The sequence below is a fragment of the Primulina tabacum genome, chromosome 1, assembly GCF_025594145.1.
Source record: "Primulina tabacum isolate GXHZ01 chromosome 1, ASM2559414v2, whole genome shotgun sequence".
In the NCBI taxonomy this organism is placed as follows: domain Eukaryota; kingdom Viridiplantae; phylum Streptophyta; class Magnoliopsida; order Lamiales; family Gesneriaceae; genus Primulina; species Primulina tabacum.
This window is the reverse complement of record NC_134550.1, coordinates 50097067-50114784: the sequence shown is the minus strand read 5'-3', so window position 1 is coordinate 50114784 and position 17718 is coordinate 50097067. Positions and strand designations below refer to the sequence as shown.

The following is a 17718-nucleotide window of genomic DNA, read 5'->3' as shown; positions in this document are numbered from 1 at the left end:
AATGTACTAAAAATTTGTTATATCTTTAATATTATTCTATTTTTAACTCGTATTTAAGTAATTTCAGAAATAAATTTATGCTATGATTATCTTATGTATTTGAATCTTATATTTAATATCCAATTACCCTTTTATATATCTCTCTATTGTGTTTTTATGGTCGAAGTTGAGAAAGATACCTTGTAAAATAATATTTCTTTTGGTATTTTAATTTGTGTTCGTAAATCCTATATATATATCATATATATATTATATATGTGTGTGTGTGTGTGTGTGTGTGTGTTATATTCTGAAATTTTGCCCTTCCTCCAAGCAAAGCAAAGACGGACGATAGAACTAAGGCGAATTCTCCACAATTTCTGTTCCGAATCTCGAAACCATGTTGACAGGTTCGATTTTTTAATCCCCTCTCTCCTTCTTTTTTCCAACAAGTTAAGTGGAAATTCGATTTCCCGCATTTAATTGTTTCTTCTCAGTGATATCCGTGACCGCGTTTTGAAGTTGTGATTTTTATGATATAATTGAGTTCGATTTGAGCGAGATTAGGAGTGCACATGGGAGTGGTTCTTGTGTTTGGGTATTTGCGGGCAGAAGATTAGGGATTTTATGGGTTTTATTGAGTTCTTATGCACGAGTTAAGTAGTTGTCGCTAGCTTGGGTATGTTATTAGCAAATGGTTCGAGGGAGAAAGAAGTAAGTCTTTGTTTTCAGACCTCTTTTCTTTTCATTTTCTATTTTTTTTATTGGCGTGGAGGAAGGGATGAGTTGTTTCTCTAAACATTGCTCAGCACAAACGTTCGGCCAAAATTGCGAGTTTTTTGTTGGTAGATAATCTAACCATCACCGACCTTTTATCAGATGAAATAGAAATGGTAAAGTTATTGAATTTCAGATTGGAGGCTGAAGCTGCGGGTAACATTCTGAGTGGTTTTGATCTTTCCTGATGGTGTTGGATGTAATTACATGATGTGACAGTGATGATAGAGGGACATGTGACAGGTGACCTAGTTCCATTCCATAAGTTCTAAGCGAATATGGCAGGACGAGGGGACAAAGGGTAAGTTAATGTAGCAAAATGTCCAAAGGTGATTATGTGGTGGAGCTATTCAGAGACATCTTGTCTCAAATATGAAAAGTTGCTTATTGAGGGTCTTTATTTTGTCTCTCATAACGTTAGGAATTCTCGTGGCTTAAATGTGATAATTTACTTGTCGAGGGGATTCTCCCAACTATACGAGGTATTATTTGTTATGTTTTAATGAGGACATTAGGTTCTTTCAAACCGTGGGGCCAGACACTTTGTATTCAGGGGGAATGTGTATCCAACTCTTGATATGGCATCCATTTTTTATTCGTTCTTCTTTTTGAAGATTATTAGAGCAACTTTCAGAACATGCATACTAAAACAGATTTTGGCTGGTTCTGTTTGCAGTAAGTGTAAAATGGCAAAAAGAGCTATTTCCCAAGGTTGAAATAGACACTAGCCAGCCCCCTTATCTTTTCAAGTGCCAGCTGTATGACTTAACTGGAGTACCACCTGAAAGACAAAAGATTATGGTAAAAGGCGGCTTATTAAAGGTATGGAAGCAATTCTATTTCGTGAGTAAATGCTATTGTCAAAAAATAGATGTCTTTTTTCTCCACTCAGAGTACCCGCTTTACTCTATTTTGCACACTTTCTGTAAGTTTTTGCATCCGTGCAATTAATTTAAAATCTTATCGGAAATCCTGAAATCTTTTTCTTGACAAAGGATGATGCAGATTGGGCAAAAGTAGGAGTAAAAGAGGTAAACAATAGATTTTCTCTGGATGAGAACCCTTTTTAGCTTCTGTAGAATTGACTTATTTTGTTATCCTCCAATGAGTCAGGGTCAGAAATTAATGATGATGGGAACTGCAGATGAGGTCGTAAAGGCCCCTGAAAAAGGCCCTGTGTTTGCAGAAGACATGCCTGAAGAAGAACTAGTGGTTACAGTGGTTAGTTCTTCACATTGCATGCGGCCTTAAGGGAAAAGAAAATGGGACGAGAATAATCTATTTTGAGGATCACACACATATGTGCGCACACAGATTTTTCAACTCCATTTACAAAAGTTAATTTAGATATCTGTTTTTTTAATTTTTTTTATGTTTCTTATATTCCATGATATAACACAGTGAAGCCATAAAAAGTATATATTACCAATCGAACTTCTGGTTATTATCCAATATTGAGCTCTTTAATCTTGCCATTGCCAGAACACAATATGTATTTTGAAGTGCTTTTTACCAACCTTATTCCTGCTCCCCTTTAAATGTCTGTATCTACGTGGAGTTTTTCAAGTACTTTGAAACTTGGTTTTTATACGAATTCATCTGAATATTTTAAAATTTTAGAAATTTTCAATCAGTAAATATTTTGAAGAAGTGAAGCATTTGTCAGTGAAAGACAATTTCAGGCCTTCATACGTGTTTTCACAATCTTCTATAATTACTTATGCATGCTTTTCTTGGTCAAGTTGTCAGTAAGTTTTGGACTTTGTCCTGCCGTTTTCTTAGTTCTAAGGAGTTTTTTGATGTTGATATTCTGATATTTCTATTTAGGGCCATTCTGCCGGTTTAGTCAATCTGGGGAACACTTGTTATATGAACTCCACAATACAATGTTTACATTTTGTTCCAGAGTTGAAATCTGCTCTGACTAAGTAAGATTTTCTCTGCAATGAATAAAATTATCATACAATTTTATCGTGTTTTTATAGACTCCACGAGAGGTTTCTTATTGGTGACTGATGTTTTCTAGGTATCTTCCTTCGGTAAGAAGCAATGAAATTGATCTCTCCACTCATCAACTGACTGTTGCTACTCGAGAATTATTTAATGAGCTTGATAAAAATGTCAAGCCGGTGGCACCAATGCGATTTTTAACGGTATGCATTCTTTTTAATTTTTGGGAGATGATCAATGCAGGCCAAATCTTTCTTCATTTTCTTCATATATGGGAATAGCTTATGGAATGTAGGCATAAAGTTTTGGAGTGAAGCTATTGCCTGCTATTTTATATTTATGTTTTAATTTTCTCATTGGGTTTGGCCAATTTGCAAGTATAATTTCTGTGAGGTTAATGCACCTTAGGTTTTTCAAATGTTGAATCCTCTTGCTTCGGAGCTTATGACGGATAAATGTTGAATACTCTTGCTTTGATTTACGGTTAAAATAAATAAAATAAAAGTTCATTTTAACTATATTTGGATCCAGTATAAGCTGTTTAATCATTTACCACTCTTTTGACAAGAATTGAAACAAGATAAAGTTGCAGTATTGACTTTGAAACAATATAACGTTGCAGTATTGACTTTGTCGGCCGACAAAACAAACCAAAATTTAGATAAAGTAAGAAATCACACCAACATGATTTTACTTTATATAAAAATCTATTTTTCATAAATTATACTTTATATTAAAATTTAATATGCATGTGTGCCGAAGATCACTAGTACAAAAGAAAGGAATGTAAAATAAGGAAACCATCCTAAATGTGATCCAGAACTACCAAAGAGAAACAAAACAAACAGCCCAATAAATTTGGAATAAATACCCAATGATTTGCTCAAAATATATAGTTTCCTAAGTACAAAAATAATACCGCTTAACAATATCTGTTCAACTTCCTTTATGCTCGAACTGTGTTTTTGTGGTGTTTTGGGAATTGTTGCTTGATAATCGTATGAATTAAGTCTATACAAATGATCTTCTGATCCTATGTAAAATTTTCCAGGAATTGCGGAAGAAATACCCTCAATTTGCCCAGGTTCAAAATGGACTTTATATGCAGCAGGTATGCATATACCACTGATCATTATTTGGAGTTGTTCCTAATATTTTTGTCATGATGAGTTTGTTTCTTAAATTCCTAGGATGCTGAAGAGTGCTGGACACAGCTCTTGTACTCTCTTTCTCTGTCTCTCAAATCAACTAGTTCCAGGTAGTGTGCTTGTATTGTCAAAGTTAGACAATAATGCTGTATATGTCCGGTGTTGAAAATTTCTTATATGTTTTTTAGAGCAGGCTTAGGTTGCAAGGTTTCTTTATGTTCCTCTTTTTCTGTACCTTTCTTCAGAGAGTTCCTTATTGATTATGAATTTTGATATTTTCTTTTGACTTTTTATAATGTCACATGACTGGAGTATGAATGTCAACCTAATCTATCAAATCGTATTGTAGTGAAGGCGCTGATGCTGTGAAGAGACTTTTTGGTATTGACCTTGTTAGCAGGTACGCTGCCATTCTGTGTTTCTTGTACTGTTCTCCAACAGTGACTTCAAGAACAACATGACAATACTATTACTGTCTTAGAACTGTTATGAAATTATATGTAAATTTATTACTGCTGGCAATGTGAGAGTATGACATTTTACACGAGCTGCAGAGGTATGTAGTAAATTTTGGGAAATTGGAAATCATAGGATCATAAGGCAAAATCATTCAGTTATGTTTTAAAGGCACTATTTTAAGTCATTTAATCTGTTGCTTTTTTTAGCTCTTTGCTATGATAAAGCCTGGAATTCTTACTCCCATTTAACAATAAGGGTGAATTGTATTTTGTGCATAAATTCTTGAACAATAATTTTTTTCTTCTCTTTTTCATCGATGATTTGTTCTAGGGTCCACTGTGCAGAAAGTGGCGAAGAAAGTGCCGAGTCAGAGTCGGTATATTCACTAAAATGCCATATTTCACATGAGGTGAACCATCTTCACGAGGGCTTAAAACATGTGAGTTTGACTTTGGTGCTCTTGTAAAATATATTTTGTATCACATGTCTCCTACCATTGATGAGACGGTTCTTACTATGGTTTCCCTTTGATAAGAGATTGATCTCAAAATAAATTTGAAATGCCTTTTTTAAGCCGAAGCTTGTCGCCCTAACACACCTTGACTCATGATAGTCAACAGACATCCAAGGTACCGTTTGAAGTGAATGATATGATAAATTAATGATAAGTAAGTGGCACGATAATTTAACAAGAATCAATATATAAAAAAAAGAAGATGATAAATAATAATGTGTTTGTTTTTATTTTAAAAGTTTGAATTATATTGTCCATCAATAGAAAATGTCCTAAATACCCTTCACATAAAAAAATATAGAACTTTTTGGCTTGTTTATCGTCTTCATTGGGCAGCGAAGGAAAAATTGATCAGAGTGCCAACTAAAATCAGACGTAAATTAACTTCTCCATTTTGCAGAGGCATTATTAGGATTCTAAACACATATTAATGGTAAGTAAAATACACCAACAAAAAATCTTAACATTAATAAGAGTAAAAGTTAGAATAATTAATTCCACCGTCTGTTGGCTTAGAACTGCAGCACCTAGAGACCAAAGCTAAGAGAATGAAATGCATAGTAGTTAGATTATTTACATTAAAGGACATAAATGTCTAATTATTCAAATAATTCTGAATAGCAAAAATAAACACACGCGCACACACACACACACATATATGCAAAGGTTGCAAATAATAAGAGTAAAAGTTAGAATAATTAATTCCACCGTCTGTTGGCTTAGAACTGCAGCTCCTAGAGACCAAAGCTGAGAGAATGAAATGCATATTGGTTAGATTATTTACATTAAAGGACATAAATGTCTAATTATTCAAATAATTCTGAATAGCAAAAATAAACTTACCTTTCAAATTCACAGAGATCGTTGAATCCTTTTCTTCGAGTTCAAGGGTTACGTTTATAGCGAAGCTTTTAGTTGTTCCCAAAAATTTAGAGGTGGAGGGAAGCTGAAATTTTTTGACAAGATTTTTGTTAGGTCAACTGTATAAAAGGGGAAAGCAAGGACACAAATGTAAATTTCCTTCAGATATGTGTGTGATGGTGAGCGTTGCTGGATCCTTTATCAGCATGAGCCTGATATTTGGGCCGAAAATACCAACCCAAATACCCAGATATAAACTATAAGTCCACCCTATTCTGCAACTTCAAACAGGTCCTCAGAAAACTGGCAAGACAGTGGGAAAATGTTGGCTTACTTCTCGGGGTTGTCTGAGTGTGATGCAGGTGTCATATTGTTAAGAGTTATCGGAGTACTATTACCTCACGAATTGTGTTCTACAAGTGAAATAGACATCGGAGTACTATTACCTCACGAATTGTGTTCTACAAGTGAAATAGACAATCCTGTTTAATTTTTATACCGAGTTTAATTAGTAACCATTTAGTACTCGGTCTGAAACTTTCCTCGGCACTTCTAGCCCTGTTTAGTTCTGATGTGTGATCAATTCAACAATTATAGACTTTAATAATGAAATTGAAATATACAAAGCATTTCTTTATTATCAAATTACTTGACAGATGCCACCCTTCTCCTTGTGGAGGATGCCGTGGATAACATGTGTTTTTGCCGGTTTATATATTTAGGGTCTGAAATCCGAGTTGGAGAAGGCTTCTCCTTCTTTGGGACGCAGTGCTGTTTACACCAAAGATTCACGCATAAATGACTTGCCAAGGTATGATGAACTTATATTTCTTTGTGCTTCTTGGTGCAAGTCGAGGTTTTGTGAGAATCTTTCGTTTTTTAAAATATTTATGAACTTGGTAGTTGGCTAATCTTTGTTGCCTTGCAACAGATACTTAACTGTCCAATTTGTGCGATTTTTCTGGAAAAGAGAAACAAACCAGAAGGCAAAAATTCTGCGGGTAAACTGTTTTTCTTTTCAACTTTGTGAATTAAAGGTGCTTATGAGGTGATGTGATGATGGCAGTTGAAGTCTTCCTCGGTTTCTTTAAAATTTTGGCAGCATAATTATTGATAGCACGGTTCCCTTTTTCCTTTATTTCACATAATTTTTATTGTTTTGCAGAAAGTGGACTACCCATTGGAGTTAGATGTACATGATTTTTGTTCAGATGATCTTCGCAAGAGATTGGAAGTTCCTCGCAGGGTATAAACTTGATTGCACTAGCTAGATTGAAGTCTGATTGCCCTTTTTTATCTTGGGTCATTTTCAATAGAGCCTTTGTTTTTGTCCGTTGGTTTTTTGTGCTCATTTCAATCATCGAACCATTAGGTCTTAAGAGATGAGGAAGGCAAGAAGCTTGGTCTGAAAACTAGTGGTAGTAGCTCGACTTCAACGAACAAAGATATCAAAATGACTGATGCTGAGGTAGGTGATCTACCAATTTAGAGGCGATATAATACCTGTATGGAGAGGAATAGTGCTGTCCTGTGCATTTCTGTTTTTCAAATTTAGGTTAAGCTCACATTGGCTCCTGCAGGAACAATTAAATGTAGGAGAAGAGTCGTCTAAATCTGCACTGGAACAAGGTAACCATCTTTTTATGCTTGGGCTCTGTTTGGATTTGGTTTCTAGAAAATATTTTTGAAAAATATATTGGGAAATTGAATATATGTCTTGACATTATTTTCATGAGAAAATAATCTACTGTAAATTTTTTGTCATGGGAATCAGATTTTTGAGTTATTGACATAATATCAGCGATAAATGATTGTTTAATGTTATGTGGAGTTCTTTTAAATTGCAAATATGTATATTTTTAATTAAAATATAATATAATCAGAGAGTAATTTTAGAAAGTTAAATTAAAAGTACTGATTATATTTGGGAGACGTAAAAGGAGTAAAAATATTTTATGATGGGAACGAGAATCTGATATTCGGCTTCATCATCGGAAATGGAAAAGGGTGGCCAGAAATTCGAGTCCGAGCATATCCTTGTACTATTCTACAATTCAGTAGTCAAAACCTCCTTGAGACCCTGGACATTTTATTTGAAGGGAGAAAATGGAATGTCTGAGTGTCGTGTTGGTGAAAACTTTGTGGGTGCCATGCGAGAACTCGTTTGTGGAAGATTGATTAAACTATGTCTAGCCTACAGAGTTTGTTCGTCCTCATTATTTCAGGTACAACTCTGGAGAAAGAGCATCACCTGACTGGAATATATGATTTAGTTGCTGTGCTCACACACAAGGGTAGAAGTGCTGATTCAGGGCACTATGTTGCTTGGGTTAAGCAAGAAAATGGTTGGTCTCTTGAAAATACCATCATTTAAACTCGTATTCTCCAATTTGTTTCCAGTAGCTAACAGCTGTATAACCGCAGGGAAATGGATCCAATTCGACGACGATAATCCGATCCCACAACGGGAGGAGGACATCATTAGACTTTCTGGAGGAGGTACAAACTCAGCTAAAATATCTTTATCTTTACTCCTAATAAAACGACGCTTTTCTTGTTTCAGGTGATTGGCACATGGCCTACATTTGCATGTACAAGGCTCGCTGCGTTTCCTTGTAATGTTTCTTTACAAGTTTATGTCAGATCATTGATTTGTTGGCAACTTTTTTTATTTATTAAAAGTCTGTTGTCCACCATGGTGATATTCATGTTTATTCAACTCTATTGGCGTGGTTTCTATATTCAACAACTGTTTGTTTAGATATTAGAGGTCGATCTTTTCACAGAGTCCACCGATAATATCCTCTCCTTTCCAATGTATACTTTAGAATAACAGTGGATTAATGACTTTTATTATACATTGTTGTTCCAAATCAACATATCTTTTGTTTTCTAATTAATTATTGGATATACAGATATTGATGATTAATCTGTCGCAAAATGAGCGGAATACTCATTGTACTTAATTTAGATTAAAATTATATCTTCTGGAAAGGAAATTTAGAAGTACTTTTGACAAAGAAATGATTGTCTGTTATTAAAAATTATTAGCGAATAATGTGGAGTTTCATTCAAATTTTTATATTTAATTATTTTAAAAAAAAGAAATTTATATAGTTAGAAAATGAAACAAATATATTAACTGTATTTCTTTTATTTTAATATATGATATTTATTATGAATAAACAATTTTTATTTTAATGAGATGGATCACATTTTTCTGTCCGTAATATTTATAGGTAGAACATGAAATATAAAATGAGGGCGTGCTTGGTTTTACTTTTACCGAGAATAAAACAATCCGATTGAAATGGGACAGAATTTTGTCCCCCAACATTGGTTGCATTAATTTATATAATTGGATTTGGATATATATATATATATATATATATAAGATGTTTGTTGGCCAAAACCAAATGGGCCCAATCTCATTCAATTTAGGTGCCCTTGAGATTGTGGGGACTACCAACCATTAGCAACTTGAAAATTTTGATTAAAAAAATAGTATTATTGTATAAAATCAGACAATTTGCAATTATCACTCATGTAAAATATCGAAAAAAATTAAACTAATTTTTGTTTTCACAGAGCTGTGTTTCTAAAAAGAGTAGTTGTCTTTTGTGAGACGGTCTCACGAATCTTTATCTGTGAGACGGGTAAACCTTGCCGATATTCACAATAAAAAGTAATACTATTAGCATAAAAATTAATATTTTTTCATAGATTACCCAAATAAGATATCTGTATCACAAAATACGACCAGTGAGATCGTCTCACACAAGTTTTGTCTTTTAAAAATCAGGCACAATTGTCCCATTTACAGGGTTTTACGCTCAATTTTTAAAACCAAGGTTTTGAAAGATCGTTAATTTTTTTTTCCGAGTTAAAAATATCGTTAATTTCATATAAAGATTATTATTATTATTATTATTATTATTATATATATATTTTGGTTTTAACGGATTGCTACCCTATAAAAACACTAGGCATATTTTCTTCATGAAATTCGTTTAAAACTATTTTTTTTAATCACGAACAAAATATCATAATAAAAAAGGCCCACACATGTGATGGTTTGAGTATGGAGATGTAAGTTTCAAAATGGTCCATTCAAGGGGTCATAATGGGCCGTGGGCCATCAGTCCATGCAACAAACACAGAACAAATCAGCTTTGATCGATTGCTACACATATATTTTTTTAATCGAACTTCAAGTCGAAAATATTCTGATATGATTTGATTCGAAATTTTATTAATTGACTTCTTAATTGGATTGAAAAGATGATAGATCCTTTCTCTTTGGACAAATGCTAAATTTACTACCTAGTGAAATTCTCAAAATCTTTGGATTGATATGGAAATTTCGCAAAATATGCGAGGTTTCGTTAGTTGTGATACACTCGGTGGAACATATCATTTCCCGTAATTTTGAAAGTGGTATCTATATTACAATTTACCAACAACTTGCAGCCTATTAGATTTAAAAAAATGTGCAATCGAAATATAACATTTGAGATAGTTATAACTTAAAAAAGTGTGAATTGTATATGTATCATTAATTTTAATTTTTTAGTAAAACGATAAATGTTTGGCATTATCATTAATATTATAGAATTAATATCACATATTCAATACTATGGAATGCAAAGAGACGGTCTCACGAATCTTTGAATGTGAAATGGGTCAACCCTACCGATATTCACAATAAAAAGTAATATTCTTAGCATAAAAATAATATTTTTCATGGATTACCCAAATAAGATATCTCTCTTACAAAATACGACTTGTAAGACCGTCAAACACAAGTTTTTGCCAGATTGCAAGATGGTGTAATTACTGAGAGAAACATCATTAAGAATAATAATTACCTATATTAAGAGAACAATCAAAGTGAAATCTTTATATAAATAAACTGTATAAATATTGAGAGTTGAAATACTAAATAAAATAAAATGAAATAGGTCGCTGTTTAAGCTCGATTCTAAAAAATTAGATCGAAAAATAAAATATAAAATTTAATAAAACAGTTTGCAAGGATGTGCATGTACATCTTTTATGCATGGTGCAAATGACATGTTTGCTTTGTGATGTTGAGTGAGTGGTGTTTTGCGAGCATTTACTTTAACTCAACTTTTCCCCACATTAATATTTGATTATTTTTTTTAAAAAAAATATATATTATACCATTCCTCAATTTTATTTTTTGTTTTTTCAAAACTGATTATTATGGAATATATCCTTTTTTTGTGAATTTTGGTACAATAGTTCTTTCTGCTTTTTTAGAAAATTTATTTTGACGCAGTAGTTTTAAATTATTTTAACTTTCATTATAGTACGTAGATTAACCTTATTTTTTAGACCGATATTCTCATAATATATGACAAATATTATTTATTATAATATTTTTTATGAGTGCACGTTAAACAATATATTTTTATTTAAAATTTAAATGACTTATTATTTTTAAACATTAACTGTCCTCCACCCGCGACAACCGAAAAGTTCAAGCTCCAACCCTGATTCTTGCGCTTGTATTGTTCCATATACATACCTTATCTTTTACATATTTGTTCCATTTTATCTTTTTAGGAAATTCTAAATCTAACTTTGTATGTTCATAAACGAACGAACTCTGCATTGTTATAGTTGATGTCCTGCAAGCCAATGTTTGGCTAGAGAATTTATTGACTCAAGTGTAATAAACAATATTTATTTTAATATAATTAACTTTTTTATGATTTCATTTTACTTTATCTTTATACTCATGCAATCAACATAGATAAAGTCATTGATTATACTTTAATACGAATGATCGTAATTCGATCTTGAAACTCATTTGTAAACAATGTATATTCTAAATTTGTTCCTAGTCGATTCGGCCGCTTAAAAATAAGGATAAAAGCCTCTTGAGGTTGAGACTAACATCTGTGATGTTGTGTACCATGTTTCGTGGTAAGGACATAGAGATGTCCAATCATGCAGATGGGTAATCATACGAAGATTGTACCGAAAATCCCTTCCTCGAACTTTCCAAGTGGTTATCATTCACCGAGAGGAAAAGTTTGTGGTTGTGATTGTACATAATTAGTCATTACAACTCTGGACAACACTGAAGCTCTGCATACTAAAATTGTGCTTTGACTCGTTTACCAACTCCGCGAGAGTCACAAGGTGGTGAGGTTGAGTGCAATTGCGGTATAAGAGCCGGTACATTGTAGTCGAAAATTTCACCGATCACCTACGAGTGTGGATATCTTATGTGATCTATCGAAATAATAGTGCATGAAATCTTCGACCAGAGTGTGGGATGTACATTAGAGAAAGAGTTCTCTAGCTGTGCACATAGCTATCAAATCTAAAATATGCAACCTTCGATGAATCAATGGTTGTAGATTCGATCGGGATATATGAAATGAAGTGACCGTACTGTATGTTCATCATAACCGACTGGTTCTTGCAAGCACTATCAGTGATATCTAGAGAATCATTGGGCGATGCTACTAGAGGCTCTTACCATGATTCGATGAGTTTAATTAGAAAATGATTTCTGACATTCTCATGACCAAATGTTGGTGCATGAAATGAGACAAATTGGGGTAAGTCCGAATAAAGAAAAATATCATGAATTACAAAGAGTTGTAAACTCACGGCTAGCTGTATTCCTGAACCATTAAGGATCACACAAGCACTTAATCATTTTGTTCCCGTTGAGAGAATAAATAAAGGAGTTGAATTTATATAAAATAATGATATAGTAAATTCAAGTAATTGAATTTATGATAATTAAATTTTGATAGAATAAATTCAAAGAGTTGAATTTATGTGATAGTAAATTCAAGAAAATGAATTTATGATATTTAAAATTTGGAAAGAATAATTTCAAGGAAGTTGAATTTATAAAATATGATAATTTAATTCATTAAACTCAAATTTGAGTTTATTAAATATTAAGTAAAATATAATGGAAAGTATGTTTAATGGGCTTGTATAAGTAAAAGTCCAACATACTAAATAATTAAAGTTCTTAATAAACTTTGATTAATTAATTAAACTAGTTGGACTAGTATAATTAATTAATCAAACTCATTAATGTTAATTAAGGAGCCTAAACCTATATTTATGGAAATTAGGTCATGCATTGATAATAAAAGGGCAAGGAGGCACAAACTCAAGCCTCTATAACAATCCAACTTTTCGAAAATTCTCTTCCCTTCTCCTCCAAGAATTCGGCCACCCTAAAGAGAGTTTAAGGTTTGAGCAGCCTCTCGAATTTTTGATCTCAACAAAAACTTCTTCTAAATATTCTAGTGCTATTTAAAAGAGGAAGAAATCTTCTAGTTGTGGGCCATATTGGGAGATTGAAGAAATGAGACTTGAAGAACGTACGTAGAGATTTATGACAAGAGCTACGTTCGCTTATACCGGCGCAGTTGAAGCCAAGTGAAAGTTCACTGGAGATATATTACTAAATATCCTATGCATGTTTATTCTATCTAAACCATACGAGTGTTCAAATATTTTGATTGTCAAAATAAAATTTTCAAACCTCCGCTGTATTTTGGACACGAGAAAAAAAGGATAACCAAACATGCATAAGATCATAAAAACTCTTATGAGATAATTTTCCAAATCAATTTTATGAGACGAATTTTCGACTCATAAAAAATATTATTTCTATGTTTTCACTGCAATTATAGACTAAGTCGACTCTTCTCACGAATATAAATACATGAGACATACTAGATACGACAAGAGCCTTGTGGTCATCAATTATTGCCGCCACTCGCATAATCATTTCTACCAAGTGGTTTTCCGGCGAGATGGGCATCTCAAAAGTTTTCATAGCACTTGACGACTGAAGAAAATAAAAATATGGAGTACTGCCCTAGTGATCTTCCCATTTTCCGGCCTCGTCGCTCCACACGATACGTGAAATTGACAAAAGATATAATTCAGACCACATAAAACATGCATCCCATTACCACAAACAAATCAACCTCTATAATCCATAAAAAAAATTATTTTTATATAAAAAATATTAAATGTATAGATCAGTTTGAAATATATATATATATATATATATATATATATATATCAAGTCCCCTAAACAAGTGTGTAGGCCAAAAAAAAAAATAGATTTTTTATAAGACAGTCTTACATATATTATTTATCGTGATACAATTCAAACTGATCTCTACGTGTAATATTTTTATATAAAAGTAATTTTTTTTAATTGATCGAGTGAGGTTAAAGATACATTCGACAAAATGATTCGATAAGAGTTTTGTGGCCAAAGATAGTCCACAAGACCAACACTAAAATATAAGAAATATAATAAACAAATTGAATGTCACAGAAGAGCACTAAACCATTCCAAGGGGGGAAGCATATGCAGAAAGAAAAGATATATATTTGCATAAAATAATTCAAGCAAGGGGAAAAAGTTCAAATATGTCTTGTCCTTTCGAACGCAGAAATAATGCTAAAAAAACACATTTCGTGATCCTTCGTATCTTCCCACCCCATTATTCCACACACATATTAAAATTAATAAGAAAGTAAAGATATAATAATTTAGGAAAAAGCCAGTGGAGGGGGGTGACTATCCAAACCCAATCTTTATATAGGTAACATAACGTGCCTTTACTTTTTCAAAAAAATTTATGAATAATATATTTACATGTGAAAGATGATCATTTGGCAAGTTTTTTTTACATCAAGTATGTTCTTATTTACATGTATACTACTTTTGTTCTTATATATGATTTTATAATAAAATTTTACTATATCCCAAAACGTCATTTCTGAAAGGAAATAATAGCAGATTTTAGTTCATTCGATTATATATCCCAAATTATGTACTTGTTATATCTTTACATTCTTTATCTGCACAATCTACACACTCTCACATACACATATAATAATAACGATATGGATGATGAATTGTATATATACAGTAAGTCGAGACGATTTCGTGAATCTATTTTTGTGACATGGATTGATCTAATTCCATACCAATAGTGAAAATAATATTTTTTCGTGAGACAAGTCGATTAAAATATTCGTATCACAAAATTAGGGGTGGGAAAAAATACCGAAATACCGAAAAACCGTACCGAAAAAATACCGAACTTACCGAAAAAATCGGTATACCGAAAATTTCGGTACGGTATGATACCGTACCGAAATTTTCGGTATCGGTATCAGTACGAAATTTTTTTTTTTCGGTATATACCGAAATACCGAAAATAATTTTTTTTTATTATTATTTTTTAAATTTAAGTTCGGTATACCGAAAAAATTGTCGGTATACCGAAATTTTTTCGGTATACCGATAAAGTTTTCGGTGTCGGTACGGTACCGGTATGAATTTTTTTCATACCGAAAATTCGTACCGAATTTTCGGTATCGGTATCGGTATGGAAAAATTCCATACCGATATTTTCGTTACGGTATACGGTACCGTAGTTCGGTACGATATACCGTACCGTACCCACCCCTACACAAAATTATTCGTGAGACGTTGTCATATGAATTTTTATGCCTCATATCAAAATCCCAAAAAATCGGTATGAAAAACGGACAAATTTTTAAATTTTTTTTTAAAAAAAACTCTCCCACTTAAATAATTATGTTAATCAATTAACCAAAAAATAAAATCCCTAATTCTATTTTTGAATGCAAATCCTTAATTTTAGTATAGCCAAAAAAATGTACATAAAAATTAATTATGAAAAAAATATATTATATAATAAGGACTGGGGATTGCTAAGATAACACGAAGAGGAGGCCACTCAAGTCTCCTCCTCAAGTCAATTGTGGAACACATACAATACTTCCAAATTAAACATCAATGAATTTAACAAGAAGCCTCGAATTGTAAACATCACCTCCACCATTAGAACTCATACAATGTCTCAAAAAACAGACCCCAACAAAAAACAGAGAAGGCACAACTTCATGATCAATGAGGACCATCAACATATAATGACTCCAAGAACTCATGATTTTATATAATAATATAATATAATATAATATAATATATATCCACTCCACCCCAACTAATTTCATTCAAGATTTAATGGAGTTGATCAATCCAATAAGTTTTCTTGAAAATTGGGAGCAACAAGGAAAAAAAGACAGAGCCAATTTGTCCTCTCTTCTTGAATGAAGTGTTTATTTGATCTTACCTAGTGAAAATTTGAGGCTGGTGTGTAAATAGCAAGATCAGGCAAGCCATTTCCGTCACTCCAACAGCCGGATTCACCACCCTCCTCCATGTTCAAGAATCCATCGCCATTATTGCCGCCACTCCCCATGACAACTTGGGGATGAGGGCCTACGAAATGGTCGTCGCCCAACGCCAAATTTGAACCATGCGAACCTATCCCGTCGAGGAAATTGCCGTACTGCCCACCGATTGACCCCAGGAGTGAGCTGAAACTACCACTCACATCCATTAAGTTCCCGAATTGGCCCCCGTAGCTGTCTTCTCCCTTCAGCGGCAATAACTCGGAAGCTGCCGCAGAGTTGTTGACACTAGCGTTAGAGGGCGAGGAAGATGCTGCCGGGCGCTTGCTCTGCTGGTTGTTTGCGGAGGGGGAACTCCGCTTGGCGTTCTTCCGGGAACCGCCGCCTACAGGGATGTTTCTCAAGGCGCCGCCTTTAGTCCAGTACCTTTTGCAACTCTTGCAGAAGTGGCGAGGCTGAGAGAGATTGTAGTTGTTGTAGTAGCAAAATTTTGTGTTTGGTGAATCACACCTCGGGCACTTCAATTGCTGTTGCTCCGGGAACTGTGGCTGTTGCTGCACATGTGCTTTGATCTGCGAATACAGATACGGGTCTTGCATTCTTTTTGGCTGAGAATCAAGATTCGATCCTTCTTCCTTTTTTATTCCAATCAAAGATTGTTTTTGTGATGTGGGTTTTTTGTTAGCTTGATCTTGACGCTGAAAGAATCGAGTCGTGGGATTGAATACGAAGGGGAAACAGGTGAAGAGTGATCTGAAAAAACCAAAAAAAATGGAAGTCTTTTGGAGGAATTTGTGGGAGATGGATTTGTTGGGAAGTGGAGAAAAGGCGAGAATCAATGTAAACGCAACTCAGAAGACGACAAAAAGTGGGGTTGAAGGAAGATCGAGAAAACTACACTTAAGTTCTTTGAATCAGAGGAAGCAGATGATTGATCCAGTTTTCAGTGGCTAACATAATTAAGTTTTCAGATGCAATTTCCCAAAAACAATTTCTGACAATCAAAAGGTTTTCAAGAAACGGGGGCATGGAATCTGGAGCAAAGGTCTAGGAGACAAACAGGATCATAATAATACATACACTGTGTCAAAGTAGATGTCATGTAAGTCAACTATTAGCTAGAGAATGTATTGATTCGATTGTAATAAGTAATCTTTATTTTAATATAATTCATTATTTCATGATTGTTATTTTTTTATCTGTATACTCATGTGATCAACATAGATAAACACTTTGATTTTACTTTAATTCAAATGAATCATAATTCGATGTTGAAACTCATTTGTAAACATTGTATAATCTAAATTCGTTCTTGGTCGATTCAGCCGTTTCTTGATAAGGGCATAGAGATATCCAAACATGCAGATAGGTAGTCATATGATGATTATACCGAGCTGCCCTCCCTAGGACTTTCCAAGTGGTTATCATTTATCGAGATGATAAATCTATTGTTATAATTGTATATCATTAGTTCTTACGACCCGGGACAACACTGAGGCTCTATATTATAGGGCTAGGCTTTGACTCGTTTACCGACTCCAGGAGGGTCATCAGATGGCGAGATTGAGTACAGTTGCGACGCATGTAGGAGCCAATGCATTGCAGTCGGGAATTCACCGCTCATCTACGGGTGTAGATATCCTGTGTGATCTGATGAAATAATAGTGCATGGAATCTCTGTCCAAAGTATGAGATGTACGTTAGAGAAGGAGTTCTCTAATTTGTACATGCGACGCCACTATTTATTATCAAATATATATCACAGAGTCATCAAATTCT

At 33.5% G+C, this 17718-nt stretch overlaps 2 protein-coding genes across 2 annotated transcripts; one reads left to right on the top strand and one right to left on the bottom strand.

Annotated features, from left to right (window-relative positions):
• The first annotated feature begins 249 nt into the window (after positions 1 to 249).
• LOC142546328 (ubiquitin carboxyl-terminal hydrolase 6) lies at positions 250 to 8565 on the top strand. Its single transcript, XM_075653990.1, has 18 exons — positions 250 to 389; positions 1433 to 1578; positions 1752 to 1787; positions 1870 to 1977; positions 2584 to 2684; positions 2783 to 2909; positions 3758 to 3817; positions 3897 to 3964; positions 4204 to 4254; positions 4644 to 4752; positions 6411 to 6499; positions 6620 to 6689; positions 6854 to 6934; positions 7061 to 7156; positions 7269 to 7317; positions 7914 to 8033; positions 8113 to 8187; positions 8252 to 8565. The coding sequence occupies exons 1-18, from the start codon at positions 380 to 382 to the stop codon at positions 8305 to 8307; spliced, it is 1452 nt and encodes a 483-aa protein (XP_075510105.1). The 5' UTR covers positions 250 to 379; the 3' UTR covers positions 8308 to 8565.
• Positions 8566 to 13372: 4807 nt separating this feature from the next.
• On the bottom strand, positions 13373 to 17031 carry LOC142546318 (uncharacterized). Its single transcript, XM_075653978.1, has 2 exons — positions 15879 to 17031; positions 13373 to 13604 (listed from the first exon to the last, which is right to left on the bottom strand). The coding sequence occupies exon 1, from the start codon at positions 16536 to 16538 to the stop codon at positions 15879 to 15881; it is 660 nt and encodes a 219-aa protein (XP_075510093.1). The 5' UTR covers positions 16539 to 17031; the 3' UTR covers positions 13373 to 13604.
• Positions 17032 to 17718: the final 687 nt, after the last annotated feature.

Excerpts from the sequence above, each read along its gene's own strand:
- LOC142546328 (XM_075653990.1), top strand. Across the intron at positions 1,788-1,869 it reads CAAAAGTAGGAGTAAAAGAG|GGTCAGAAATTAATGATGAT; the intron begins GTAAACAATAGA and ends CCAATGAGTCAG. Across the intron at positions 7,318-7,913 it reads TAAATCTGCACTGGAACAAG|GTACAACTCTGGAGAAAGAG; the intron begins GTAACCATCTTT and ends TCATTATTTCAG.
- LOC142546318 (XM_075653978.1), bottom strand. The coding sequence starts at position 16,538 with ATGCAAGACCCGTATCTGTATTCGCAGATCAAAGCACATGTGCAGCAA.